Source organism: Cynocephalus volans, chromosome 14 (genome assembly GCF_027409185.1).
Source record: "Cynocephalus volans isolate mCynVol1 chromosome 14, mCynVol1.pri, whole genome shotgun sequence".
Classification (NCBI taxonomy): domain Eukaryota; kingdom Metazoa; phylum Chordata; class Mammalia; order Dermoptera; family Cynocephalidae; genus Cynocephalus; species Cynocephalus volans.
The window spans coordinates 43836816-43864172 of NC_084473.1; the positions used below are offsets into that span (position 1 = coordinate 43836816).

At 45.5% G+C, this 27357-nt stretch overlaps 1 protein-coding gene across 2 annotated transcripts in view; it reads left to right on the plus strand.

The window, feature by feature from the left end:
- The first annotated feature begins 1043 nt into the window (after nucleotides 1–1043).
- The window catches only part of RHOQ (ras homolog family member Q), a 33046-nt gene continuing 6732 nt past the window's right edge, over nucleotides 1044–27357 (plus strand). The window contains exons 1-2 of one of the 2 annotated variants that reach the window (XM_063077717.1): nucleotides 1044–1421; nucleotides 2001–2059. In XM_063077717.1, coding sequence (XP_062933787.1) covers nucleotides 1280–1421; nucleotides 2001–2059 — 201 coding nt within the window. In that variant the 5' untranslated portion in view covers nucleotides 1044–1279. The remainder of the gene's footprint in view (nucleotides 1422–2000; nucleotides 2060–27357) is intronic. The other variant, XM_063077716.1, reaches the window with a different exon arrangement.

Here is a 27357-nt window from a genome sequence, read left to right on the forward strand (position 1 = left end):
ACCAGACGGGTGTTTCCAAACTTTGCCATAGAGGGGCAGGGGTTGTTGCCTACATCACAGGCCAAGTCATAGTGCACGAGGGTGTATCACTTCTCACGGATCACAACCCAATACTTTCCAGGGACACGCGGGACCGAAGGGGGGCCTCGAAGAATGTCGCCTGCAGGGGGAGCACAGGTACATCTGCGGGGCCCAGAACCCACGGGTCTCCTTTTTCTGGCTGGTTGGGGGTGTTTCAGTAGTAGTTCAACATGCTTTATCTCCCTTAGTCACCAGTTTCATAGCAAACGATTTAAGCTCGTGTTACGAAAGCTGGGCTGTGGGAGACCAAGCATTAAGCCACGAGTTCCTGCCTCCCAGCTCAGGAACCCCACCACCCTTCCCCCACCACTCTGCACGCCTAAAACATTTGTCTTTAACCCTCTTGGCCTTTCTTTCTTCCTGCTTCCTAGTTCCGTTGTGCACTTAGAGGCCGATGGGATGGCTCCTGCTTTCCGGGTGGAATTTAAATACATATGTATAATTTTGCATGCCTATTGCGTCATCGTTGAAGTCGTCGCGGTTCTCCAAGAGGCCTCCTCGTCTGCTGCCAGCATCAGGGCCTCCGGACGCCTCCTCGCGAGCGATTCCCTCCCGGCCCCCTCCCCCACCTCACCTTCCTCCCCTCCTCCCCCTGGCTCCTCCTCCTCGCCCCTCCGCGCGGCACTCGCGTGGGGCCAAGCTAGAGTGAGCGGGAGGGAGGGCCGCGCGGCGGCGGGTGGGGCGCGGGCGCGGGCGGGGAGCCGGCGGGCGCGGGCGGGGCGCGGGACGGGCGGCCCACTCAGGGGAGGTGCCTGGGCCCGCCCTCCTCGGGGGCCCAGCGGGAGGGGGCCCGGGCCGGCGCGGGGCGGGGAGAGCCGCCTGGCCCCTCCCCTGCGCCGCCCTCCCCAAAGTTGCCGTCTCCCCCGGGGCCGGACAGTCTTATGATCCGGCGGATCCTCTCGGGGAGGCCGGGCCGGGGAGAGGGCGCGGGCGCCGAGCGGCGGGGGCAGCGGGCGGGCGCGGCGAGCGGGGCCGGGGCGGGGATCCGGGCCGCGACCGAAGCGGCGGCGGTAGCAGCGCCCCGGGCCCGCCGCCCCCTCCCCTCCGGCGAGGGGAGCCGCTGCATGGGGCCGGGGGGGCGGCCCTGCTGCGCGGAGCGGCGGCGACGGCGGAGGACCCCCCTGGCGGGCTGGGGCTGAGCCCGGGGCCGGGGCTGGGGCTCCGGGGGGACCATGCCCGGAGGCCGGCCGGCCGCAGCATGGCTCACGGGCCCGGCGCGCTGATGCTCAAATGCGTGGTGGTCGGCGACGGGGCGGTGGGCAAGACGTGCCTACTCATGAGCTATGCCAACGACGCCTTCCCCGAGGAGTACGTGCCCACCGTCTTCGACCACTACGCAGGTACGCCTCCGAACTGCTGACTAAGGGGCCGCTCCCGGGCTGGGAACTTTGGAGCAACTTTGGCGGAGCCCCCTCACTGCCTCCCCAGAGCGCGCTCCCCACCCCTCCCCCGCCGCGCCCTCTGCTAGGCGCCCGGCCCCACCCCCGAGGCTTTGCTCCTAGCCACCCCCTCGCCTGCAGATCCACTCCTCGAACGATGCGCACCCCACCCGCCCGGTCCCCCCCGGCCCCTGCTCCCGGCTCTTCCCAACCCCCGCGGCGCCCTGGGTCGACCTCCTTGACCTTCCCACCACCGCCTCCCCTGTTGCCCCAAGCCCATGGGGGAAACATTTGGAGGACCGGGCGAGACGTGGACACGGGACTTGGGAGCGGGGTGGACAACTGGGGACCACATCACAACCCGGCCTCATGCCGCTTCACAGTGAGCTGGACGCAGGGGGGTAGGGGGTGACATCTCCCAGGGAGCGCTCACACGCATCCCGCAGGGTTGGGAGAGGAGGGTCCTGGTGGGGAGCGAAAGTGCCTCAGAGCCCAGGTCATTGTGAGACTCTTTCTCCGCCCCTACTTCTGTCCTTGCAGTCAGCGTCACCGTGGGGGGCAAGCAGTACCTCCTGGGACTCTATGACACAGCTGGACAGGTGAGTGTCTTGGCCTCTGGCCGACAGCCTTCCTCCGTTTCCCCAATTCCGTGTGGCTGTGAAGGGCCTTCGGAAACTGAAGTGTCTAGGTAGGAGGGTGTGTCTGCGAGGGGCTCCCTCTGGGTCAGGTCTTTATTGCTTTTGTCAAGTCAGCAAATTAGGAAAACCAACAAACCCAGCTAAGCCCACCCGTGTGAACCCCTGGGTTGTGAAAGTTTTTGCCTGTATGGGTCGATCTGTGTGGCGCCTGGTGTGTGGGTCCCAACTCCTGTTGCAAAGTGGCAGCAGCCAATCATGAAGCGCCCTTATTTTTAGTTGCAGATGACCAGGTCTCCCCTCACAGCCTTTGTCTGCTCCCTCATTGGTGAGTCGTCTGCCTGCCCGAGGAGCCTGATTGGTGGGAAATGGCATCATCTAATATGATGGGAAGGCATTTGGTCCTGGTTATGTTTATTACAACATCACTGCTCTCTGGGACTCAAGTCCCTGAAAACGTAATTTGTGGTGTCACTCGAGGACCACAGGGAAAAAAGAAAAGAAACAACAACGATCCAGCCACTCCCTGGGGTGGGTGTGGGGAGGAAAGGTTAGGAGTTCAGCTTGAGTTCTTGGAGGAAGAGGTTTTTTTGTGAAGGCCAAGTGACTGGGTTTTCTCTGGGAGAGATTATTGTGCAGAAAGAAAACCCACACTTCTCCCTGCAGCCTCTGACTGGTGTTTGCAAATCAGAGGTGACCAGGCTGTGCCCCTAAAGGTTTAAGGTCTTCTTTCTGTCTCCCTGTCTCAGCTCTACCCTCTCCCAGACCCACTTTTGCTCTGGGGCTAAGATGATTGTGGGTGATGAGGTTTTGCAGAATCCAGCACTGTGATTAAATCTGAAGACTCAGGCAGAAGTTTCCACATGTGATACAGACTATGAGAAGCTGAAGGGTTTAGAGAGTGTTTGGGGGAAATCCAGTAGTAGAGTTTCCTTATCTGTAAAATGGGGTTTAAAAAAAAATAAGACCATCCCCCTGTGCAGATACTGTATACCGAATGCTTAGCCCTGAGCCAGGCCCTTACCAGTTGCTCAAAAAAGGGAATGCTATTCTTTATAGCTTGTCTAGGTTTGGATTTCAGAACTGTGGTATTAGGTTAGATTCTGTGTTGGATTCTGAAAAAATGTCTTGTTGCAGAGAGGAGCCTGATGTGGGCTCTGGTTTCTAAACTGTTAAGTTAGAGGAACATCTGGGGATAAAGAATTGCTGCTGTTCAAGTGTCTGAGGCCACTCCCTCTCACCAAACTGGCCCAGGTCAGTACAGCTAGTTCTCAGCTTTCCAGGGCCCCTTTTGGTTGCCTGGATTGTAGTCCTTCCTCCTCTACCTTCATCAGAAGTTGTGGAGGGCCAGAGGCAGAACTCAGTTAATCAGATAAAACCAACTTTTAAGTAGTATACTTGATAAACAAGAGGTTGACATTATTGGTTAAAAGGAGGATTTTTAAAAATTGTCTCTAATTTTAACTTCTGTCACTACCTCCTTCATGCGCCCTATTTAACAGGACATGTAAATGTCAGAGTTGTTCTGTGTACATTCAAACCCAACTAATATTTACTGAGCTCCTTCTACGTATCAGGCTTGGGCAGCCACATGCAAATATTACCATACTTACTCCGTAAAACAACCCTGTGAGATGAGGAAACAGGCTCAGAGAAGCTACGTTGCTTGCCTAAGGTCATGCAGCTACTGAGGGGTGTTGCTGGGATTAGGACATGGATCTGAATCTGCCCCAGTCTGAGGTGGCTATACACGTAGGAAGTCATGGGAGGTGCTGAGATGCCACCAGGTTGATCTGATTGTTTGCGTGCCCATACATGTGGTACCTGGAATCTTCACAGCCGTTCTCTGAGTGGGGGTTATAGCCACCTCTACAGAGCAAAGAACTTAAATCGCGTGTCACCTGAAGTTGAGCCCACTCACAAAAGCAGAACTTCCCATATGTCATCATAATTGCTCTTTCCAGTGGAGGATTGTGAGATCTATACCAAACGGGATCAACCTATTAGTACAGCTTGAATATTACTGTTTTTACCCAGTGGTGGGACACCTACTCTGTTGGTCAACATGTGTGTTAGGCCCCCTTGGTGTTTCTCCCAGTGCCTAAGACTTTTGTTTTGGGTGGAAGTTAGTGATAATTCATCTTTAGTATTTGAGGGTTTATTACCTTTTTTATTTTTATTTTTTGGGCAGCTGGCCAGTCTGGGGTGAGGGTTTATTACTAATAAGCAAACTTAGCAACAATGAAACCAAATGACAAGTGCCCACGTTTTACCTAGAAATATGCTAAACATCTGGGGAGTGCAAAGGAATACATGTAAGATAGGAACCTGCCATGACTGATGTCAGCATAGGCAGAAGAGTCTGAATCAGATGCCTGTTCACATAGGAGATTCTTGTATGTACTTGGTTATTAAGACCCCATGCCTCTGAATTGGTATCAGATTAATCTTACAATAATAATGATAAAAACACATACGCACACATATACTTATGTATGTACATTTTTATGCGTGACTTTTCTCAGCAGAGAAAAATCCATGGGCTTTGGAATCAAACAGGCTTGGGCTCAGATTTCCACCTTGCTATACTAACTAAGTTATTTACCTTCTTTGTGATTTAGTAAAAATGTAGATAATGAGAATCTACATTGTAGGATTGTAGACAGGCTTAAATCCTTTAACATATGTAAAAGCAGCTGTTCTTCATTCATAGTAGGTGTGTAATAAATATTACAAGAAGTTATTATACTCCTCTATGGGCAGTGTTGTGGAGTGAAGGGGTCACAGGTGGATGAGGACAGTACATTATGCCAGGTGTTGACAGAAATTCCACTAGAATGTCAGATCCTAGAACCTTTTCAGCAGAGCAGTCTGGGGCCAGCTCTGCACTTCATGATTCCCACAGTCCCCATCACTGGACCTGTATGGTCACAAGTCCAGTGCTTCCTGCTATAAATGTCCTGTCATGTCAGATGGTTTTCTTTCTTACCAGAGTCTGCATGCCTATTGATGTAAGAGAAATCTCTAGGAGTTCAGTGTAGAATTTGAGAAACAAGTGGGGTATGGAGGCTTCAGTTGGTTCTGCTTCCAGAGAGGTAAGATGGGAGGAGGAAGAAGCTCACAGCACTGGAAAGCAGTTACCTTCTCTCCAAAATGTTCGCCCCTGCAAGTGGGCACTTACTGTGTTTGAATAACAGCAACGTCACCTCCCTCAGGGTGGAGCCCCTAGCCTCCTTGCTTGCTCTTGGACTCCTTTAACCACAATCCAGTTCACAGGCACAGGCATCATTTGCCCAATTTACATATTAGGGAATCTCCCCGTCAAGGGACGATTGTAGTAGATGACCCTTTGCCTTCTAGAACAGGCTGCTTTCCACTTGACCTCTGCTGCTGTTAGCAGAGAGAGAGAGAGAGAAAGATGAGCGTGTTGGACTCAGTCCCCATCATGTGCTTTGCCTGGGGACATCCCTCAACATCCCCAGCACGCTCACTAGCATCACTGCCAAAGGGAAGCCCTCGCCTCTCTTGGCCAAGCCCTGGGTGGTCCAAGAGCAGCAGTGACATTTTGACTGCCAGGCTTTTTAGAGTGGAAGTTGATGGAGGGCGCCTTCCTCCTTACTGGGGGCCTTTTGGGGGAAGGCGGCAGGGTTTGGCTTCCTGCCTGGGCCTATGTGGAGCTTCTGCTTTCTCACCCAGCTTTTGGGAAGCCCCGTTGTCTCCTCAGGGAGGGACTAGAGAGGTGAATTTTCCCTTCTGCCTCTGCCCTGTTTGTGGCGAAAGGGAAGTGGGAAGGGTTCTCCCTGTCTGTCCAGACAAGCTGGTGGGGTTCTGCCCGGCAAGCTGCTCTCTAGCTGCAGGCTCCAGGCTGATCTCTTAATCCTTGGCAGGAAGGTAGAACTTGATATCCTGAAGAGAAGGACTGGAGCCCAGTTTATCCCGAGTCACAGATACCCACACTCAGGAGAATGTGTGTTGGGGGGTGTGTTTGGTATCCCTAGAGTTCCAGATTTAGGCACTGTCTCAATGTGTGGAAGTCCATGTGTATGCTTTTGAGTGTGCAGTTGCTGTGTCTATTAACTTAAACACACAAGGTCAGGGTTGCAAACACGAGAGCTATAAATATCCTTTCCTCCGGTGTCCCCCAGGGTTGCTTTTTCAATAAGTGAGATTTGTTTCACATGCCATAGCCCAGCAGCTGCGGCTGCCCTGCAAGCCCTCCGGGTGCCCAGGGAGGCACTGCCCCTTCCAAAGGGAATCTCCACCAGAGGCGGTCTCAGCATGCCCCGCCTTCTGCATTTCAGTGGTGCAGCACCTAAGGGCTTAGCATAATAGGAAGGAGGAAGGGAAAGGCAAGGGTATTGCCACTCATCAGGCTGCTCCTACCTTCAGGCAGGGTGTCCTCGCAATACTCTTCCAAGGAGATGTTTCCCAGATGAAGAAATTGGGAGTGAGTAGGCTTATGGGAACGAGACAGAGATGTGATTAGGAAAAAGATTTTCCTATTTTGGAGAGGGGCTGCAGGGAACATAAGTAGGACATAGGGAGTGCCCACTCACATCAGCCAGGCTCCTGCAGCCCTGCGTTCCATCCCAAGGGCCCTGGGAGCAGAGTCTGGGAGGAACTACAAGGTTCCTTCCAGGCATCATCTGCAACAGGTGAGATGCCAGCACTGAGCATCCCGGTTTCCCTTAGTAACCTGCTGTAGATTTGTCGGCTGTGCATTCTGCTAACCTTTTACAAGCTATTTATATCTCCAGCCTCCCAGCGTCACATGGGAATGCGGGTTTCCTCCTCTGTGTTGGAAAGGTGGATGGCCTTTGTTGACGCCAAAGCCCTTGCTCTTACCAAATACCCTGTGTTCCCTTCTGTGGGACTGTGATGTGGGTCTGGGTTGTGCCAGCTCAGCCGTGGGCTGACAGGCAAGGGCCTGGGGGTTGGGGCAGTTCCCAGCAGCTCTGATTGGTTTCTGTTTGTGCCCCAGCAGGGCCCCTTACCCTTCCTGGCCCTTTGATCCGTCTGTCTTCTCCACTTGTGTCATGATTCTCTTGAAGTTTGGTGACATTTCCACTCTTTGAACCCGAGCCTCCCGACAGGTGTATCATCAGGCTTGTGTGTCTCAGGTGTGCTGCTATGCTGGCCTCTCTGCTCCGGGGGGGCCGAGCATTTGCTGTCATCTGCTGTGTGTGCTACAATAGGAAAAAGGGGGAAGTGCTGCTTTAGGCCTCACAGGTCAGAGGCCTTCTGGAGAATTGGGCTTTTGTGGTTTTGTCTTGGAATTTGGGGTTTCAGGATATGGGATCTAATGGTATCACAACAAAACAAATCGGAGCAACTCTCCATGGGGGTATCGGTTTCTAGCAAGGACACGTGTTGGCAGCAGTAGGTACCAGCGAGAGGCCTCAGACAGAACAGCAGTACTGCAGGAGGAGGAGAGAGAGGCAGTTACCAAGAAACGAAACAAAAGACCCACCTGGCTATTTAAGAATTAAAACCTTCGTTGAGCTTTCTTTCACTCTGTTGGGAGTGGGCTGGGTCTTGCCCTCATTTGGCGCGCCTGGGTCAGGGAGTGGCTTCCTTTGCCCTCAGCACTGTGCTGTTCCTCTTTTAGTTTCTGGCTGCAGCTGCTCTGCCTGCAGGGAGGCCTGCACGGGGTGGCAGGTTGGCCAGCTCATCCGAGCCTTGGGGGTCTCCTGGCCCCCCGATGAGCATTCTCTCTGACCCACTGCCTGCCAGCATCTCCTGGGCTGATTCCTGCCCTCTCTAGGCTCCCTGAGGAAGGGACTGTCTGTGTTTCTCCACCACGTTTCCAGCTCTGAGCCAGTGCGTGGTGCATAGTAGGCATGCATCGGGTCTGTCTTCTAGTGAATTGATTCTAGTTTGGCTGTCAACTCATTTCTGCTACAAGGTTAACAAAAGACTGAAGGTACAGCTATAAAATAATATCCTCAGGCACAACCCCTTTCCCAGAAAGCTTTGTTAATAAAGTAGAAGTCTCCAAGTTCCAAAGGAATGACCAGCATGAAGGTGTGCAGCAGGAAACCAATTTTGTCCCTGCATAGGGCCAGGGGGCTTAGTGGTCAGCAGCAGGCCTGTCCCTTCACACTGTCTCTCAGGCTTGGGCCTTTCATCTTTCCTGAGTTCTCTTGCTCCCAGGTCTGCTGAGGAGGAGGCAGCTTGGCAATGGAAAGAGTGGTTTTGGCTTCTCCAGATGAACTTTAAATCCTTGCTCTACCTCTTTGCAGCTGTGAGATCAGCCAGCCAGCTTACCCCTGGGAGCATCTCTTCCCTCTGTGTAAAATGGGAAGGTGATTTCTATCTTGCAGGGTAGCTGAAAGGATTAGAGATTATGTGTGTGGTTACCCATATGGCCTGCTGCTTGATCAATGTCAGCTGAGAGTGATGGCCAAGGCCAGCTTTCCACACTGGTTCAGTTCAATTGGTGTTGATTCAGTGTCTGCTCTCTGTTCTGACTCTCTGCAGGAGGTGGGGGGAGAGGAATGCTCAGACCACAGGAAAGGTCCACTACTCACTGGGAAAGTTCGTCATTTGGGGTTGAGTGCTACACGGTCTCAAATGGGAAGTGGTAGCAAGGAGAGCTTTTTGGAAGATCTGGGCTTGCAGGAAGAGATGGGGGGCAATAGAGTACTGGTTGCCAGTGTGGGCCCCCACATTAGACTGCCAGGGTCCCACTCCAGCACTGCCACTTCCCTGAAACCTCGGTTTCCTTATCTGTAAAATGGGGATTATTATAGAACCTCCTTGTAGGGTTTTGGATCAAACCAGAGCTTCACAGCTCCCAAATAAGGGATTTTCTCAGCCTGCAGGGTGACTGTGTGGGGCTTGGGACAGCCTGGGGCTCAGGCTGTCCCTTCCAGCTTGAGAAGTCACACCTTATCCACTTACTGATGTCCCCCCTACCCCCATGTCTACTCATGTCTGTTGAACATATCACCTCATTTCTTCATGTGTGCCACTAAATGAGGGCATGCAGGAAGCGGAGAGTTCATATTCTGGGAGGGGAGAAACACTGTATGGAGGGCAGGCTTGGAGGGATGTCCCAAATGTGTCTTTTTATGGAACCTCAGATCCCTGATATCAGTGTCAACATGTGGTCTAGGGTTGATAACTGAATTGTGGAGTTTTTTACCCAGTGACTGACAACTTAGTAATTAGAGAGATATTAATCTGCTGCTGTGTTGCTTGTTGATTTTAACAGAGAGAAAAGAAAGTGGGGGAATTGTTCTCGCTGTTTCTTTTCAAGTGACTGGTGGGAGTAGTGAACCAGCGCCTCTCCAGATCCGCAGTCCTGCCTGCTCTGCCTGGGCCCAGGCTAGATTTTGGGGCTTAAGAATGACACTCATCAGCAAATGGCATTTTTTTTTTTTTTTTTTTTTTTTTTTTTCGTGACCGGCACTCAGCCAGTGAGTGCACCGGTCAGTCCTATATAGGATCCGAACCCGCGGCGGGAGCGTCGCCGCGCTCCCAGCGCAGCACTCTACCAAGTGCGCCACGGGCTCGGCCCCAAATGGCATTTTTACAGAGTGCAAAGCATGTAGTATCTGGCCTGCTTAAGGTCTCTCACCTGCTGCTCTGTGAGTAATGGAAGTAGGTGGTGTTTGCCTCATTTTGCAGGTTCAGGGAGGTTATGTGACTTGCTCCAGATCGCACAGCTGGTAAAAGGCAAAGCCAAGATTATGGGGCAGGCTGTGAGACTCTGAGTCCTGGATTCTTTATGTTAAATTACTCACGCTAATCAGTTTGACCATATTAAATGCCTCCTTTACATGGCATATGTTCTGTTGATGTTTCGTGTAAAAAAGTACATTGCAAGCATACCGCTTTTCTAGTGAGAAGAGTTGGTGGAACAGTGTCTATAGATGGAACACATAGGGGCTGCTGCTAAAATGGCTCTTGTAAAGACTTTTGACCCCTTGTGAAGTTGTGTGTTTTGTCAGTTTGTCCATAAACCACGGCACTTCCTTAAAAAAGAAGCACGCCTGGGGTGGCGTTGGTGGCTCATTGCTGATGAGTGTGTGGAAGAAGCTTGGTGCCATTTGCCTAGAAACCTGCAGCCTCTTCTGGTGAAGGAGGAACAGGGAAATGTCCTGTGTTGAGCCATAAGTGGACTTTCCTCAGGCCAAGGAGGCCGCATCTTCTCCTTTCCCCTGTGGGCTCCTCTGCTCTGTTCTGCCCGCCAGCCTTGACCTGACATCAGCTTGCTATTTGAGGGGCTGCAGGGCAGGGCAGCTTCAGCCTGCAAATGACAGGTGTCTTTTCTGTCCAATAGGGGCTACCCCAGGCCTTTCTATTCTTTCAGGAGTTTTCTTATTTAGGGAGAAACTGCCTCTTTAAATCGGTTTGTCCCTCTTTCATCTGAATATTCCCTGAATTTACTGAAAAACTTTTTCTGCCACCTGCTGTTCATTTTGTTTGCCTTCCCAGGCCATTCCCATTGCCACCACCTCTGCATGGGCTCAAATCCTCCTGCCTGGGCTTCTTCCTGTGGTGGCTGTAAAGACTAGGTGAGAACATTCACCCAGTCAGCAAACATTCCCTGAGCACCAAATCTGGGCAGGACTGTGCCAGGGACAGAGGCGACGGGGTAGGGCAGGTGCAGCCCTGCCCCCAGGAGCTCACAGTTTATGGAGGGATTGCATGAACAGTGAGTGCTAAGAGAGGAGCCGGGGCCTGTTCCCTAGGGGCAAAGAGGAGGCTGGGGCCTTCCCAACGAGATGAAGTAAGATGAGTAAGGGTTCTCCAGATTGTTTATTTAGATGGAGAAAGTGCTCAGATTGGATTCCTACATGTACCAGATGCTCAGCAAGAGTCTGAATTATTGCATTGGTTCCCAAAGTGCGGCCCCCCAACCAACATACATCTCCTGGGAACTTGTTAGAAATCCAAATTCTTAGGCTCCACCCCAGAGCTCCTGAATCAGAAACTCTGGGGAATCTGTTATAACAAACCCTCCAGGTGGTTCTGTTGCAGGCTGATATGTCAGAGTTACCGAGTTAATGAATGTTTGTGCACTTATGTACCTCCTCGTAGCAAGCCACTTTCACCCCCACCCCCATCACACCCACACCCACCGCCCCACCATACACACTGTCCCTGGAGTGCGGGGAACATGATTTCTTTATTTTTTAACCCCCTGACCCACCAAACACCTCCCCATACACCTGCATTGCTAGTGCTTTACATGTGGCTGGCACTCTATATTTGCTAGAATGAACTGAATCATTCAGCCACTGGTGCTGCCTGCCCAGCTTGCCTATTAGAGATAGGCCAAGGCACTAGCAGGAGTAAACAGAAGCAGAACTTCATAAGGCACCCTTGACTCCATTAGTGTGCTGTCTGGCCTAGGGCTGTGCACACAGTAGGCTCCATGGGTATTCCTTGATGAAGCCTAAGTGCTAAGCCATGTTCTCTCCTATACGTGAAACAGCCAGACAAATACAAGGCCTGGACCCAGCTCTGTGCACCGTGGCTGAGGTTAGCGCTCTGGGTGGTGACAGACCCTGCCCCTGAGAAGGATGGCAGCTTGATTTGTGCTAAATTAGTTCCAAAACATCAGATGGACAGTGAAGTCCTTTTTACATTAAAACTCCCCAGGCAGCTCACAGGAGTGGTTGGAGGAAGAGGAAGGGCTGTGTTACTCAAACCCCCTTCTTGGCAGTAATTTCTTCTCTGGCTGACCTGAGCTTTCTGTGCACGTGTCCTCCTCATCCTCCACTCTCCTCGTTCCCCACACCCCCACACATCCTTTTACATTTTTTTTCCTTTTTTTTCCAAACTTGTTCCAGTCTAGAAAAACCATCCTCTTTCAAATGGCATAATGGTTGGGATTTTAAATGAGTTGGCTCAAAGTATGCCCTCTCTAAGAGCTGCCACTGAGAGAGAGAGCATTTAATTCTGACCATTTAGTTCAATTAAAATTCCATTTACTCCAGCCTAATTTTCAAAGGGCTGTTCTCCCCAGCGAGCTGGTTCTGGGCTCACACTTATCTCTCATCACTCGAAGGTGTTTCTAGTGGCTTCCTTGGCCCAGGAGGGATGGGGAGAGGGCTGGGTGTGAGGAGGGGGACAGAGAAGGGAGGCGAGTGGCTGCTTCCTTTGGATGGGGGCTGTGTCCAACAGGTGGGAGCTTCAGGTCCTCCTCCAAGCTGCAGAAAATGAGAAGATCCTTCTGAGGTGGAGCACCCCATGGCCTCTTCCCTAGTGACTCCAGGCCTCTTGAGCTTGAGAGTCCCTCTTTTGAATTTTGACCAAGGAAATTGTCTCTAGGCTACTCTCTAGCATTTGGTTTTATTCCTAGGTATCTCTTTATTTCACCTGATTGTAAGCCCCAAGGGGGAGACTGCATGTGGTACTTAGGGCTTGGCACAAGGTTTGGGTGCCCCAGTAGCAACTAGGTGTGTGTTGGATTTTGGAGTATGTCAGCATGATTATTAGGAAAAGAACCTTTGCCCCTACTCTTTATCACCTCCATATTGGCTTTCTTATCAGCTCATTTGAAAGGGGATTTGGACCTGTCTGGACATGATTGAAGGTCTTTAAAATCAGGTTATAAGTGGTTGTTTTAATGCATTGCTCATTTAGCACAGTGGGACTCATTTCTTAACTCATGGAGCTCATTAGCCAAAAGACTGCCAAATCTATTTGGATAAAATATTAGCTATGGATATGTACTGTTCTCCAGTAAGTCTAAATAAACCTGTAGAATTCCTTCACTGTGCTTTATGTCAGGTGTGCCTCCAGAGGGGCCTGTGGCCCTTTGTGACAAGTGGGGAGGAGGGGGACACAGTGAGGGGGCTGATTTGTTCAGCTCTGCCTTGACAGGGAGGGAGACCTGAATGCTTCCTCTTGCCTGAGTAGGGCAGTGTGGAAGTAACAGCGTCTGGGCAAGCTGGTATTATGAAGAAAGTAATTACTCAGAGAAATTCCTGGTGAATCAAACTGCGTGATGATGTATAAGTTTCCTTTTTCCTTTTCTTTTTTTGGTGGCTGGCTGGTATGGGAAACTAAACCCTTGACCTTGGTGTTACAGGGCCATGCTCTAATCAACTGAGCTAACCAGCCAGCCCCTCTCTTTCCTCTTTTTAAAAAATTGAGATAGGATCCATGGAACATTTTCTTTACCCCCAAAAGAAAATCCATCCCCATTAGCAGTTACCCCCATTTCCCCTCCCTGCATTCCCTGGCAACCACTCACTGATCTGCTTTCTGTTTCTATGGATTTCCCTATTTGGAATATTTCATTTAAATGGAATCATACAATATTTGCCCTTTTGTGTCTGGCTTCTTACACTTAGCATAGGTTTTCATGGTTCATCCATGTTGTAAAATGTATCTATTTCATTCCTTTTTATGGCTGAATAATCCTCTTTCCTTTTTATTCCTTGTTGTCAGTCTTTCTGACATGGCCATTCTCCCTCAGGCCCTGGGAACCATTTTTAGGGTTTCAAGGCAGAAAGTGAAGTTCTGCTGGTCTTGCACTTCTGGTGCTGCCTTTACCCCACCCGAGGTAGGGGATGGAGTCCAGTCTTCCCTCTACCCTTCCAGTTCTTGTTCTTTCTTTGTCTATAGTCTCTCCCATCCCCATCCACACCCTAATATCATTATTCATCACATATATGAGTATTCATTAAATATAGGTGAGGGATAAACACAAAAACCCGTCAGCTATGGTTCTTCCCTATAGGAGGTTAGAGTCCAGTGGGAAGAGAAGATGTATACAGCTGTTAAAATGCAAGTAGAAAATGGGATGTACTGTAAAAAGGGTAAAGTGCGAGGAGTGTCATAAAGGTGCCCGACTGCCTGGCTACCTGGCTAGAGCTTTCCAGATAGACAGGGTCTCCATGGGGCCACCTAGATTCAGAAACGATTTTATCAGGGCATTCACGGATCATTGGATCCAGGGGTCCGATTTATATTAATTCATAAGAGATCAGAATATGAATAAGGTTGCTAAAGGGTTAATCTACCATGTGGCCCCAGTGGAAAAGAGGACAAAAGACATAAACCAGTAGCTTACAAAAGAAGAAAAGCAAATAGCCAATGAAAACACACTATGCAAAGATATGGAAATAAAAACTTTTTTCCCCACCCATCAAATTGGACAAGATGGGAAAAATTGATACCCAGGAGACAGGAAAGTGGATACTCTATGTACTGTTGTTGGGGGTAAAAACTGACCCAACCAGGTTGGAGGTTAATTTGGCAAGGACCCTTGAATTTGCGGTTAATTTCTATGAATTTATGCCAAGAAAACATTCAGAATACACAAAGATTTACATAAAACAGTATTCTTCATAGTGTTATTTATAATAGAAATAAATTATAAATACATTGATGCATAGTAAAAAGGAACTTAAGTCATAGAATGATGTATATTAGAATAACAGCTACCATTAAAAATTGCTTTCAACAAATATTTAAGGACATGTGAAAAGGCTAATGATATGTTAAGTGGGAAAAAACAGGAATGAAAACTATCTGTAGCATGATTGCAACTTTGAAGAAAATGCACATGTAGAATATGCAGAGGAAAAATCAGAACAAAATAGTCAAAATGTTAAAGTGGTGATATTGAATAATTTTAGAAATTTACTTCTTTATACTTTATTCTGTTTTTCTCCGATTTAAGAAAAAGTCATTTTATTTCTATCAAATTTATATACGCAGATGGTTTAAAGAGTCAGTTTTGTAAGATCCTATTATGAAGAAACAAAAGATTCCTCTCCCACTTCCCCTACAGAAAAGACATCTCCCACTCTCCTGAGATAGTCATTTTCAACTCTAAGCTGTTTATTTTGGTAACAAATATTCTCTATTGACTTTACACCATGAATGATGAAGGTTTAGCTCTCTTTTACACAAACCTTCCACTTTCCATCCACCCTTTTCTAGTAGCTATATCATAACTTCACCAGTGATCAGGGTTTATTTTTATGACTGTGTTGTCACAACTGAACCACATAGTGTACTATGATTACTTTTTCCTTCTTGCACCACTTTTTGTTTCTTTGGAGTTAATAATTACCTTGTTTCTTCCCTTGCTTAGTTTTCACTGCATGTCTCAATTATTTTACCCTAAACTTTCTCTTGCATGCAATCAGACATACCAAGTACATTCCCTTAGTATCTTTGGGGGATTGGTTCCAGGACCTCAAACGGATACCAAAATCCGTGGTTGCTCAAATCCCTAATATAAAATGGAATAGTATTTGCATATAACCTACTCTGTACATCCTCCTATATACTTTAAATCATCTCTAGATTATTTATAATACTTAACACGATGTAAATGCTATATAAATAGTTGTTATACTGTATTTTGGAGAATAATGACAAGAAAAAATAGTCTGTATGTGTTCAGTACAAACACAATTTTTTTTTTCCCATGTATTTTCTATCCACAGTTGGTTGATTGAATCCACGAATATGGAACCCACGAAGACGGAGGGCCGACTGTATTCTGTCAGTTTCTTCTTGGTGACATCCCTTTGAGCTCCTAACCTGCTTCAGTCTGGGCTGGAGCCCCAGCACAACTCTTCTCCCGGGATTTTCTTCATCTTCATTAGGATTTTCTTTGCCTCCATCTCATGTTAGATCCCTATTTTCAGGATCTTGTGTCTTCGTGGTTTATTTCCTTACTTTGGTGGAGTGTATGTTTTACTAGTTTCCAAGAACAAATTCATTGTAGGCAACTTTTTTTGATACCTGGTATGTCTGAAAATGTCTGTATTTCCTTCATACCTGATTGACAGTTTGAAAATAGATTGGAAATTTTTTTTTCCTTCAGAATTTTGAAGGCGTTGATCCGCTGTCTTCTAGCTTCTGTTTATGCTGTTGAGAAGTCCCATGCCAATCTGATCCTTGATCCCTTATCAGGAACCTGTTTTTCCACTCTGGAAACTTTTAGGTTCTGCCATTTGACCCTTCTGAAATTTCACAGTCATGGGCTTTGGGGTAGAGTCTACCTGGCAACAGCAGTCCCTTTCAATCTAGAAAGTCAAGTCTTTCAGTTCTGAAAATTTTTCTTGATTTATTTATTTAATTTCTTCAGTTCCAATTGATCTCTTGTATTACCCTGGAACTCTCAAAATTTAGGTGTTGGAGTTCCTGGGATGGTCCTCTAATTTTCTTATATTTGTTCTCTTTCTGTGTCTTTTTGCTCAAGTTTGTCATATGCTCTTATTTTTTTAAAAAATCTTATTCTATTCTTATTTTTAAGAGCCTTTTTCTGTTCTCTAGATGTTCCTTTTTTTTTTTTTTTTCCTTTAGCCTCTTGTAGGTTTTGTTTGGTTTGTTTTTTGGTGGAATACCTTCTCTAATTTTGCTGAGGATATTAATGATATTCCTTCAGGTTTTGTCTCCATACAGAGTTTCTGTATCTTTCATGGTAGTTCCTCAAATGCCTACTCATAGTAACAGGGATGGCACCGAGCATGTGGGAAGCTGTAGGAATGGGGCAGGTAGACTCTGGTCTTCCCTGTAGACCAGGGTTTCTGAGCTTCGGTGCTATTGACGTTTGGGGCTGGACTACTCTATGCTGTGGGGCTGTCTGTGCACTGTAGGATTAGTGGCATCCGTGGCCTCTTCTGACTAGATGCCAGTAGCACCCCTCCTCCAGTTGTGACAATCAAAAGTGTCCCCAAACATTGTTAAATGTTCCCTTGTGGCACCATCACCCTTCCCCCCCAACCCCCCATTGAGAACAACAGCTGTAGGGTGATTTTTGGGGGTCTTTTCATTGGGAACCTATAATGTCAGTAGGTTTTAGTCTTTCCTCTTGGGCTGGTTACATTCCCCTGAAAAGAATCTTCCACTCTCATGCGTGAGAGGTTCATGCTGGGCTGCTGAGTGTTCTGGGAGGCAGGTGGAGGAACCGGGATGGAGGTCTCAGTTTTCAGGTGTACTGTAGTCTTGTGTGCATATTGTGTTCATTTGGGCCTTGTGTCCTCCCATCCAGGGATCCCTTGTTCCCTTTCCAGAGAATAAATGTCCTCTGCCTTTCTCGAGTGCTGGGGAGAGTACCGTGATAGAGAAGGAGATCTAGGATTAAACTGGTTCTAAGCAGACTTTCAGTCTACCCTCTGAGTTGTGGCTCTGCCTTCAGTCCACTTCCAGAAGAACACGCTGCTCCAGTTCTTACACCTTTGGGCCCCCAGGGAGTCCTGTTGTGCAGAACAAGGTGCTTCTTACCCTTCCCCTCGTTATGCTCAGGAGTTGGCTCCCTGGGGTTAAGTTAGGTATACTCTTCTTTTGCCTTCTGACTTCTAAAATTTTGTTGCTGTTGTCTCGTTTCCTGTTTGTTTTGTCTTTGTGGCTTTATGCTTTTTTTTTAAATTACTGGACATGTTAGAAGATTTTGGAGAGAGAGAGATAAATGCATATGTTCATTCAGCTGGGATTTAACTGAAGTCTTACCCTTTTGTCTTTTTTTTTTTATAATTAGAAACATATATGAAGAACAACAAAGTTAGAGTGGTGTGTGGATATTCTTTTCAGTGCCTGCCTCAAGGTACCTGGGAAAATGAATTCATAAGAAGCTTGCTTGGTGTTCAGGCTTTGGAGCAAAAGGACTTGGATGTTGCGGAACAGATTTCTATTTACTCTAAGTCCTGGACCTGCATGATGACCTTTTCCTTCTGCTCAAGAGCATGGCTTTCTAGTGACCAGAATCTGAGCCTACCAGGTCCAGTGTCTTAACATTGGGCAGAGCTGGGTGGACAGTAATATTCCAAATATGCAATTCTGACTTGCCGGACTCTATGTAGAGTCTGTATAGACCATGACTTACTGGTTAACATATTTTTCAGACAGGCCAAAACATACTCTATTAGGTTACAGCTTTCTTTACTTACATTTCAGTCACATTGATTAGATTTGGGTATTTTCAAATATCTCAGTCATCTTAATAACCCACACTACAGGTGACTAATAACAATTAGGTTTGATTTTCATTAATTTAATTCTCAAAATATAGCCTTATTTCAAATGATTGGATATCTTATTCTATAGTCCTCCTCTTTATATTAACTATACCCATAGGTGTCTATGACATTGGGAGGCGGGAAAAGACACTGCCAGCTCTGGGGGTACCAGGGGAGGGTCTGGACAGTTTTCCTAAGTGAGGAGACAGCATGTGTGTGTGCGCTTGGGGTGTGGAGGAGGTACAGGTCGGACAAGGCATTCTAGGCCAAGAGAAGAGCACAGAAGGAGGCGCACAGGACAGGTTGGGGTGGGTGGGGAGGGCGTGGGAGCAGCCTGCCTTCGTTTTGGCTACAGAGTAGATGGTCATCCAGGAAACCGTTAAAGCCAACTTTGCAAAAGGAGCCCGATGCCAGTGTGACTAGCCTTGACCACTAGGCAGAAGAGTTTGGACTTTCTAAAGAGTGTAGAGGGGAGCCAGGGAAGCCTTCCGAAGATTGGTGCCATGATGGGGAGATTAACAGAGAAACATCAGGTAATATTGATTTTTCCGTGCAGCCTTTTCTAGTCCTGAGAGGTATATGTATCTTCTCTGCTCTGAATCCCTGTGGCACTTAGCATTTATGTCTCTCATTATTAATTTCATGCCTATATTTGAGGCCTTCTTTGGACCTGTTTATCCCATTTAATCATAATAATGACTTTATGTAGTAGGTAAAATGATTGAGGAACAGGCTCAGACACTGGAGTGACTTATACCATGTTACACACATGGCCTATGAGAGGCAACATGGACTTCACACCAGGCCTTCTGACTTCAGATCTGCATTCCATTGTTCTAGAGACTCCTCCTGTTGCCAGTGTCTTACTAGGTTGCTTAACTAAGCCAGTGGCTCTTTGAAGGGAGACTTAACACTATTAGATTTTCTAGGCAGCACATAACGTGACTCAGATGATGGACCACAGGCACTGACAGGACTCAGTGGGTGACACAGGGTGGGAGAAAAGCTGGAGCCTGGTGGGGTCCTATGCAAGGCAACCAGACCAGAAGGGGCACACCTCTGAGTTTGAAGCCACCCCCCACGCCCAACCCTTCTAGCCCACGTGCTCCAGTAATAGTTTCACCACTACTGTGGCCCTCAATGCACTGGAGGGAGGGATGACAGCATCTATCCCAGTGCAGCCTCCCAGGGTTTTATGAGAATACACAAAAGAGAGTGGACACTTGAAACCACTGCTGTGATTGTCTATCTGGTGCTTTTCTTGTAACATGTCATTGCTGCTGATTTCCTTGTCTGTAGTGTTGCTTCTCTTTGTTTCAATGACTCCTGGTGTGCTTCAGTGAATGTCACATGTCTCCCTAGCCAGGTTCTTCAGAGTGGGAAATCCAGCTCCTGGATTAGCTCAACTTCTTGGAACACAGAGGAGCTGGGTAAATGTGAGTCCAATTAGTGTTTTACAGTCAGCCACTGAAAACTGCTGCATCTGTGTGCCTCAGGTGCCACCCTGAAGCCCACATGCATCTTGACTCTTTTCATTTCCCAGTCCTCATTAACCATTATTTAAAAAAAAAAAAAATTTTTTATGTACATTGGTTTAGCTATTTTCTAGGTATTTCAACAAAATACCTGACTTCAGTCCTTGCCTGCCATGTAAACATATGTACTTATTTAAACCAGCAAAACTTCTCAGTGCGTTTTTCTGAAAGTCGATTTCACCCTCAGTTCTCATTTTCTGCCCTGTTGTTCCTCTACCCTAAATCTGCTGGAACTGATCAGAGAAGGAGCACTACTGGGCAGGCACGGTTATAAGTTAGCAGCAACCACATGTGCTTAAATGCTTTTCATACCTTAGCTCATTTAATCTCAGCAGTTCAAGAGGAGGATCTATTAGTAGTAGTCTGTTTCATAGATAAAGGAAACAGAAAGTGTAAGTAACTTGCCCACGGACACACAGCTAGTAAGCCTGACTCAAAGATTCAGAAGGTCTGTGTCTGAAAACTATGAAATACTGCCTGGTTAAGACAAAGGAGGCAGCGGGGTCTGAACTGGTTGTTAGGGGAACTGCGCTCCTGCCTCACTTCTGGCCAGCTCTCCATGTGACTTTGGACAAGTGGTGAGAGCTTCTTTGAGTCTCAGTTTCCTCAACGGTGAAGTGGGAGCTTCCATATCTCCTAAGCTATGGTGACATTCCAGTGGATAGTTGGGGTTCGTGTGAATGCATGAGCCGGCACCCTTCTTGGGGCTAAGCTAAATAGATTATAGTGATGCAGCGAGGTTACTTGGTGCAGGCCTGGAAGAGCCGTATGGGGAACCTCCTGTAATACAGAAAGGCCAGAGCTGGTGCGAAGCAACATAGAACAGGCAGAGGGAGGGGAGGGTGTCCAACGTGGCTGGAGAAGGATCAGCTGGGCTGGACAGTGTCGAAGTTGCAATGGTGCTTCATGCAGATTGTGCAGAGTCAGTGTGTTGGGCTCCAGGCACTTCCTACTGTGTCCAACACCTCTCTGGATTTTCAAGGAAATCTGTGTGAATGTGTGTGCGTGTGCACACATGTGTGTGGGTACCTGCAATTTGTTAAATGCCTGACTGACTCAGTACCTCATCTACATCAGACCCATCCCCCCTTTTTATAACAAATGTTTCTCCTTTACTTATCCTCAAATAAAATCTATAGATAATATAATTTATGTAGAATATATGGGTATGATAACACCAAGGTCAAGGGTTCGGATCCCTTTGCTGGCCAGCCACCAAAAAAAAAAAAATCCATAGGTAATATAATTTTAAGTCTCAACATCCTCACAGTAATATGAAGGAGAAATAAAAGGAAATGAATTCATCATAAAAACATTTCAGTATTAAATTCCTAAATTCCCAGGGATGGAATACTCCAGAAATTATAATGAAGTGGTCAGGTACCTATACATATAGGTAGAATTACGATGAATGCAACAGCTACAAATGTTGACTGATGAAGTTGTGTTTAATTGGTGATTCAGATTCTAACAGTGGAATTGCCAATGGTGTGTGATTTTTTACAATGGTGAGCGACTCCTGTCGTCTTTCTCCTTCAATTTGGACTGACATTACCTTCCCAGAAAATTCATTAAACCCTGCAAAAAAACCTTTGTGCTTATAGATACAACAGAGTCAGGACAGAGATGGATGTTATCATAAAAGGGATTTTCACATTCACGAATGCCTAGCAGTACACTCAACCATCACATGGGGCCCGGGACTGTTTTTTGTTACAAAGCTTGTGTAGCACCCTGGCTCCCACCCCTAAATGCCAGTAGAGTTACCTCATTTATTTTGACAATCAAAAGAACCCTCCAAATTTCCAAAATGTTCCCCAGACACAGAGTAGAACTGTCATGGTTGAGAGCTGCTTTCCTGCTCCTGTCATACTCTAAACTTCATGAGTTCAGAGTCCCTGTCTGGTTCATTAGTGTCTACACAGTGCTCAGAACCTAGTTGCCAGATATTTGTTGAAATAATTAATGAATGAATATTTCATCAACGTGAAACGTGTACCAAAAAGTTAGGAAAGGAGTATTCCACATGGAAATGTGACCTGACACTCACCTTCCTGCATGCCTTAGGCCAGCTGCCCTCTGTCTTAATGAAAGAGACTTATAATTATAGCTCCAGAAAATGTGGAATTTCAGCTTTAAATCCTTTGCAACTAGGGAAGTCACCTCCCCATACACAAAAGAAATAGCACTGGCTCTGAAGTTGTGGTTTGTCTTTTTTTGGAAAGTCAGGCATGTCTGCTGAAGAGCTCAAAACACTTGACCAGCTCTCTCATTTATCTTAACATGTGTCTGCTATATTTATTCTCCCTTCACAGATGGAGAAATGAAGCTTGCCTCAAGCCCATATTTAGCTAAGTCTTAATCTTGTGCCTTGTGGGGTCAACTTAGATAAAACAGAATCCTAAAACTTGGTTTTTGTCCTGTAGTTTAAACCTCCTCCCACTTTAAATCTGTTACTAGGGCTGCTCATGAGGGTAAAAAGTGTTAGTTGGAGTGTTTTTTACCATGTGACATGGCGATCTTCTAGTTCAGTCCCCTCCTTTTAGAGATGAGGAAGTGCTGGTTCATAACAACACAGTTAGACAATGACAAAGCTAGTTCTCTAGCTGGTTGTCTTTATGCTACGCCAGATGTAAATTTTCTCTCCTTTTTCTCCAGCTAACCTCAACAGTAGTTATGATCAGTCAGGCAGCCAAAAGGATGGTCGTGATGGAAAAGAAGCTGAAGATCTGTTCGCTAGCTCCTAAATAATTGGTAAACTAATTGGGAGACTGATTCACTATAAATCAAAATATATAAAGATGACAGTTGCTGAAAGTTCGAAACTAAACCTTCAGTTTCAAGAATTCTCTTACTAAGAGCTAGTCAGGCCAGTGATATATAATACCATGTCACAACCGAACTGAACATGTTTTTAAAAAACGAAAAGACAACATCAAATATTTGGAAAGTTTGTGAAAAACAATTACCTCTTAGGAACTTATAGCACTTTTTAAAAAATTCTTTCTTCTCCCAAAATTTTCCTTAGTCCAACTGTGGTAGGAGGTAATAGGTGGTAGGCAAATTCAGTAAAGTCCCCAAAGGAACCCAATCCTTGAAAAACAGTTATTTTTATGGAGGTGAAATCACATTTTCACTTCACAAAGTTAAATATAAAATGAACTCAAAAGTGACAAAATGACTACAGAAAGAAAGGAAATGAGGTTTCATAGACTACTATTACCAAGAATTACTATAGAAATGTTTATATCAGTTTATGTAAGATTGATGACAAAGCACTTTCAGCTTCAGAAGTTTTCAATCTGTGTGTCCCCTTGGCTTCAGCATAGCACCCTTGGAGGTTGGAGTGTTTTAAGAGCCACGCCCGATCCTCATCTGGGCTTTTCAGCAGAAACAGATGTTTCAGATGGAGATTACTGCTGTGTGCTGTGGAAGTGACAGAGTTGCTACTTCATATACCACAAAGCCACCAGTTATCAGGGGCATTCTTAGTTGTCATACATTTTATATATCTTTTAAAGTTGTCAGAAGCTGTTTTAGGCTTTGGAAAGCTGGGTCTTGTCTATTAAATTATTCATATGGTCCCACTTTTTCTAGGTTGTTACAGAGGAAAACTCTTGTAGGTTTTGATAAATGGCTATTTCCTAAGTCAAAGTAACATCCTGGGTTATTTGAGGGTGTAATATATTCTTATAGTACTTTAGGTCTTCAAAGTATTTGTCACTGACATTCTCCTATTTTATAGACAGAGAAAGTAAGGCTTTATGAAATAAGGGACTTGACCCCATTTGCCACCCATTGGTTGTATATGTTCAAATCCTCTCCATTCTTTAAGGCCCAATTCAAATGCCTCTTTTTTTTTTTTTTAAGTTTTTTACAATTTATTAAGTCCTCTTGTGAAAACTTCACATAATTATCACAGATGAAATCATTGCAGAATCATTACTCCTTTTTGCCAGCACCAACATTGGCCTTTGCAGTCCCACTGCAAAGAATGACCTTTTGTTCTTACGTTCCTTTCACTGTTTTCCTGAGGTCTTTTTCTTCTCATACAGGCCATGTCTTGCGAGTCTATGTTTGGATTCATTTTTCTTTGCATAATCTAAGGAATCATAAATCATGCCAAAGGCAGTTGTCATGCCACTACCAAATACAGAGATGACATCCAGTGTGGTCTCATACATTTTGGCTAGTTTTTCCCGAATTTCTGTCTTAGGTACTTTTGCCTTCCTGGGGTAAAGAACGTCAGTGACTGTTTGTTTCCTCTGAAGTAGTCCATTGGTCATGAACTTCCTGGTCCAGATAGTTACTGTGTCATTCATGATGGTGGCTGATCCTGTGGAAGCCAGAGAGGAAAAGAGCCAAATGCCTCTTCTAAGAAGTCTTTTTGTAGTGTCACCTAATCGCTGCTTTGGGGGATTTACCACATTCTAACTTGTAGTATCGTGTTCACATACGTCTTGTCTCCCTTGTGAACTTCCTAAGAGCAGAGACTTACACATTTGTGTGTATCTCCCACCTATCAGAATCCCTCCTCTTCAGCGCTCAGCTTATGCACGTTCCCATGGTGCCAGTCTGCAGTTTCTTTCCTTCTAGGCTATGGCATTGAGGTCTGCAAAGCACCAGAGACGTGCATAGGCATATTGTGGGGACTATTGCTCGTTTGTTCTCGTTGCCTTATTTCTAACATACCAGATACCTTATGAGAGAGCTTTGTAAATATTTACAAGGTGTTATACAAATTAGATATTATTTGAATCTTGTCCTTCCTTCATTTTCCTGATGATGGCACTCAGCACTGTCCCAGGCACTTAGTAGGTGCTTAGTAATGTTTCTTGGATTAAGCATTTTTATGTCACCTGCTCCAAGTTACACTTTTATTTCTCCCATTGTTGTATATGACTATCTTTTTATATGCTTATGCCTTGAATACTCAACTAAATTGTGAACTCTCGAGGGCACAAACAATTATGTCTTATGTTTGTGTCTATACATCCTTAGAACATCTTCCATGCAATACAATCTCAATAAAGCTTTGCTGATTGCTTTTAGATGGCCAGTGTGTGATAGTATACCAGCTAACAAAGCAAGGCAGAGGCTAAACTGTCTAATATGAGTGGATTTATTTAAAATATACATTTTGGACATGTATTTTAAATGGACATCCACATCCAGAAAACATGTGTTTTAAACAGATCACTAAAGTAGGAGGGAACACCCAGGTTTCCATGAAGGGAACAAGAATAGTGCAGAAGTGGAGAGGCTTGTGGGCACTGCTTGGTCTCAGCCAAGGGTCATTTGCTGCATTTCTCTGTTGCACTGGAAGATCTGTTTTCCTTGCAGAAGACATTTCTTCTGTCTCTTGGTGACTGCAGATTCTTGTCAGGTGGTAATAAGCATGTGATATTTTTAAGGGTTAAGGTGGTCATTATCACAGATCGAGGACTCTTGGCCAGTAATGGAGAGCCTAATCACTAAGCTACCAGAACACACTTTTAAAAATCAATACTTTTGATACTAAGCTAGTTGGGAAGAAGCTAAAGAGTTTACTAAGCAGTCCAACAATCCTGTTGACTGAACTCAACCATTTTTTTTTTATGGTTTTGATGTCAGGCAGTTGTCTTTAATATGCTTTTCTTTACTCCTGAGAATGTTCCAGCTACCATGCTGAAATGTTTAAATACCTACTTTTTAAAATTAGAACTAAAATATAATTGGTTTGTTAATTAGGAGGACACGGGAGAGTTGACTGTGAAAAGTCTGACTTTGATAAGTGGTCATTAAAAAGTAAGGGCAGTGGTTTTACACAGCATTTGTGTTTCAAATTTAAAACACACAGCTCGAAATGAAAGATTCTGCATACTTTGACTTACTCATTCCAAAATCCAATATTTCACATTAGGTTCACTCAAAATACTATGCAGTGGGTATAAACAATGTTATACGATGCAGGGTACAGTATGCACAGGGGATAATTTATTTTTTTAATTTGCTGTCTATTATTAGACTTCTAATTACTCAGGCTGCATGGAAGCAGAAAGGTCTTATTCTTAAAATAACTGACAATTACTTAGCCAGAGATAATAGGCAGAAGTTCATTCTAGATAATTTAGATTTAAGAAGCAACATTTCTTTCTAAGGAGTTCTAAACATACTTGTTTTTGTTTTGATTTTTTATAACCCCAATTCTTCACATTTTAATTATTCTAACAAAATTTGCAGTTTAACAGAAATCTAGAAATGATTGGTCTAATTGCCTTCCTTTTGTGGCCACATATCTCTCACTGAGGAAAATCAGGATTCACTGTGGTTATGAAAGGAATCTGTACAACAGATCTATACTCTGTAGAATATTTGGATTAACATAAGCATTTCTAGAGAACATAGCATTCTATAGCTTTTTATCTCTTGTCATTTCGCCCTAGAGAAAGAGTGCATGATTCTGATTCCCTGATAAGGTAAACTTGCTTCAGTAAAATTTTCCTTACAATCTCTAATTTGGCTTTCTTAAAAATACATAAATCTTTCTTTGTTACATTTTAAATAGTCTTAAGGCTGTTGAGTTCTAAAATGACTAATTAGTACAATAATAGCATATTATTCTCTTTTATTAATCTGAGAATTACACTGCCCTCAAGAGACCTTAGTTTGATTTACGTGTTTTGATGCCCGTGTAGAAAATTGTATTTTCCACTAAAGGAGTTGCTGCTTTGTGGTTGGAGGGAGAAGCAAAGCCTGGACTAGTGTGGGACTTATGGGACCCTGCATGGATTGGCAGAGGAATAGAAGAACCGGTGTCTCGTGGGACAAAGAATTTATGTCAAGGCATTGGAAGAGTTCTTTTACATGCCAGGTGCTATGCTGAGTAATTTAGTTGCATTAGTTCACGTATTCCCCGTAATCCTAGGAGATAATACTCCCATTTCTATTTGTGTGAAAATTGGAAATCTGAATATGGATGAGGAGTGATTTTTAATGACAGCATCCCACTCCAGGACCTTGTCAAGTGTGGGTTTGCTCAGAAGCATAGCATTGCTGGGCAGGATGCTAAGATTAAATGCTATCTCTTTTTTTTCTCCTATGGACTTGCAGTTTGAAATAGGCAGTAGAGTACAGAAAGTATGTTTAATGCACCCAGTAGTACTGTTGAACACAAACTGACTTTTAAAAACATGTTCTATTTTTGATAGTTGTCCTCTTACAGTGACTGGCAGGGGTATAACATATTTCATACCCACTCTACTTGATTTCTTCATTAATAATTTCTTAACACCAGAACTGCTTTAGTCAAAACCAATGAGAGGCCTCCACTTTTAAAAATAAAAGGTGCCGAAGATTGGGATGGCATTTTCTCTCTTGTCCTGTATAGCCAACACCTGAGAAATCTTTCAGTGCCCACAGCTCCAGATTGTAGATGTGCCTTTCAAAAGCATCCCAGAAAAACAGCAGGGTTTTTCTCCGAGGTCAAGAGTTGGAGATATTAATACGCTTGAGTTGAAAGTTATTTTAAGAAAAATGTCAGAAGATGACATGAAAGGAAAATTGTTCCATGAGGGAAATACTACTGCTGAAACTCTGAGTGGAAGATGTTTTCAATATTCCTTTCATTTCACATTCGTGTAGTTCTAGTAGTGAAGTGGGTCATTTAAGAGGGAAGGTGGCCTAAGCCAAAAATAAAGCTTCCTTGAAACCAGATGAGAGTCTAGCCCTGCCAAAAATGGAATACGGCCTCTGTTCACTCACTGGAATGTAAATAAGCAGAATTTTATATCACATAAAATAGTCTATG